This window comes from Dipodomys ordii, unplaced genomic scaffold (assembly GCF_000151885.1).
Source record: "Dipodomys ordii isolate 6190 unplaced genomic scaffold, Dord_2.0 Scaffold17, whole genome shotgun sequence".
Taxonomy (NCBI): domain Eukaryota; kingdom Metazoa; phylum Chordata; class Mammalia; order Rodentia; family Heteromyidae; genus Dipodomys; species Dipodomys ordii.
In genome coordinates this window covers 15,515,346-15,517,496 of record NW_012267233.1, presented here as the reverse complement: position 1 = coordinate 15,517,496, position 2,151 = coordinate 15,515,346, and the positions used below count along the sequence as shown (strand labels likewise).

The following is a 2,151-nucleotide window of genomic DNA, read 5'->3' as shown; positions in this document are numbered from 1 at the left end:
CCTCATGCATGCAAAGCAAGCGCTCTACCACTGAGCCACCTTCCCAGCCCCAATACTTGATTTTTTTAAAAGGGAAAGTAGCCACTAAATATATACATACATATACATACGTAAATAGGGTTAGGGTTAGGGTTAGTCATTAGCTTATATAAAATATTTAAGATGTGACTAGCCAGGCATTAATGGCTCACACCTATAATCTCAACTACTTAAGAGGCTGAGGGTCTGAGGATTTGCAGTTCAAAGTCAGATGGAGAGGACAAATCCTGCAAAGTCATCTCTAATTAACCACCAAACAACAATACTTGGAGAAGTAGCTCAAGTGGTAGAGTGCAGGCCATGGGTGAAAAAGCTAGGAAAGAGTTCAAAGCTCTCAGTTCAAGACCAATTCTAGTACCAGCACAGAAAAGAAGGGGCTGGGGAAGAGATGATGTGGCCAAAATCATTTGCCTTTTTTTTGTCGGTCGTGGGGCCTGAACTCTGGGCCTGGGCGCTGTCCCTCAGCTCTTCAGCTCAAGGCTAGTGCTCTACCAACTTGAGCCACAGCACCACTTCTGGCTTTTTCTGCTTATGTGGTGGTCCTCATGCATACAAGGCAAGCACTCTACCACTGAGCCACCTTCCCAGCCCAAGATGAATTTATGTTCCCAAACTGAAAGCAGATATTACTATTGTTTCTTTCCTTAAACCCAATGTAAGAACTGAACTGTTATAGGATACTTTATTCTGTACCCTACCAATAGAGCTCCCAAGTACTTATACAAAAATGTGGTTTTTCCCTGAAAAACAACAATCTTAAATTACAAATAAGATTAAAAAGAAACAAAGAACCAAGCACTAGTAGCTCACATCTGTAATTTAGTTACTTAGCTGAAATCTGAGGATCTTGGTTCAAAGCCAGCCTGGGCAGTAAAGTCTGTGAGATTCTTTATCTCCAATTAACCATCAAGGGAGCTGGAAGTGGAGCTGTGGCACAAGTGGTACAACACTATCTTGAGCAGAAAAACTCAGAAACAGGACCCAGGCTCTGAGTTCAAGCACAGGAAATGAACAAACAAACCAGAAAAAACCCCAACAAAACCAACAACAAAAAAGAAGCAAACCACATACCATGAAAACTTAAGCTCTGAACTGGGTACCAGTGGCTCACAGCTATAATCCTAGCTACTAGGAGGCTAAGATTTAAAGATCATGGTTTAAAGCCAGTCTAGGCATGAAAATCCATGAGACTTTCATTCCAATTAACCACCAAAAAGCCAGAAGTAGAGCTGTGGCTCAAGTGGCAGAGTGCTATCCTGGAGCAAAAAAGCTATGAAACAGAGAGTCCAGGCTGTGAGTTCAAGCCCAGTACTAGCACACACACAAAAAAAATCAATTAAAACAAAAACCAAAAAATTTAGTTCAAGATATTGCTAAGTGAGCACCTTAACCATCACATAAGTATGAAAACTACTGGAATGTTAACACACAAAAGAACAGACAAATATCAGTAACTTTAAAAAATATTTAGTAAAAAGGTCCTTTATACCAAATCCAGATCTGTTTCAATCTCTTCAGCCTGAAATGGAGTGAAGTACATAGATTTCAACTGATCATCCATAACATCAGCTAGCACGTATGCAGTCCTACAACATGAAAAATATTTGCTGAAGAGCACAATGCCAAATCAAATGTATTAGTCTACATTCTAAGTAAAGTCTACAGAAGGAACAACCTAAAATATTACCCAACAAACTAAAATTAGCACTGAATAGACAAAACCTATTCAACCTCTTGTGCAACTAAAGAAAAAAACTTTTTAATTAAGTTTTTTTAACTTCAAGAATCACATGTCCTTGGGCCAAAGGTGGTACTACTCATATCGTGGAGGGTTTGCCTACCCTAGTCAAAGCTCTGGGTTCAGTCCCCAGCACCACCAAAAGAAAAAAAAAGGTATCCTTAAAAACCAATTACTTGAAAAATAATCGAGTTTATTTCAAAAATAGCAAGTGTATTGCGTTGTATCAACCTGTACAGAAACTGTCCAAATTTGGGCTGGGAGGTTGGCTCAGTGGTAGAGCGCTTGCCTTGCATGCCTGAGGCCCTGGGTTCGATTCCTCAGCACCATATAAGCAAAAAGAAAAAAGCCGGAAGTGGTGCTGTGGCTCAAGT

At 40.1% G+C, this 2,151-nt stretch overlaps 1 protein-coding gene across 1 annotated transcript in view; it reads right to left on the bottom strand.

The window, feature by feature from the left end:
* The window catches only part of Kiaa1429 (KIAA1429 ortholog), a 75,297-nt gene that overhangs the window by 7,214 nt on the left and 65,932 nt on the right, over positions 1-2,151 (bottom strand). Inside the window, exon 19 of the mRNA XM_013012402.1 lies at positions 1,529-1,666. Coding sequence (XP_012867856.1) covers positions 1,529-1,666 — 138 coding nt within the window. The remainder of the gene's footprint in view (positions 1-1,528; positions 1,667-2,151) is intronic.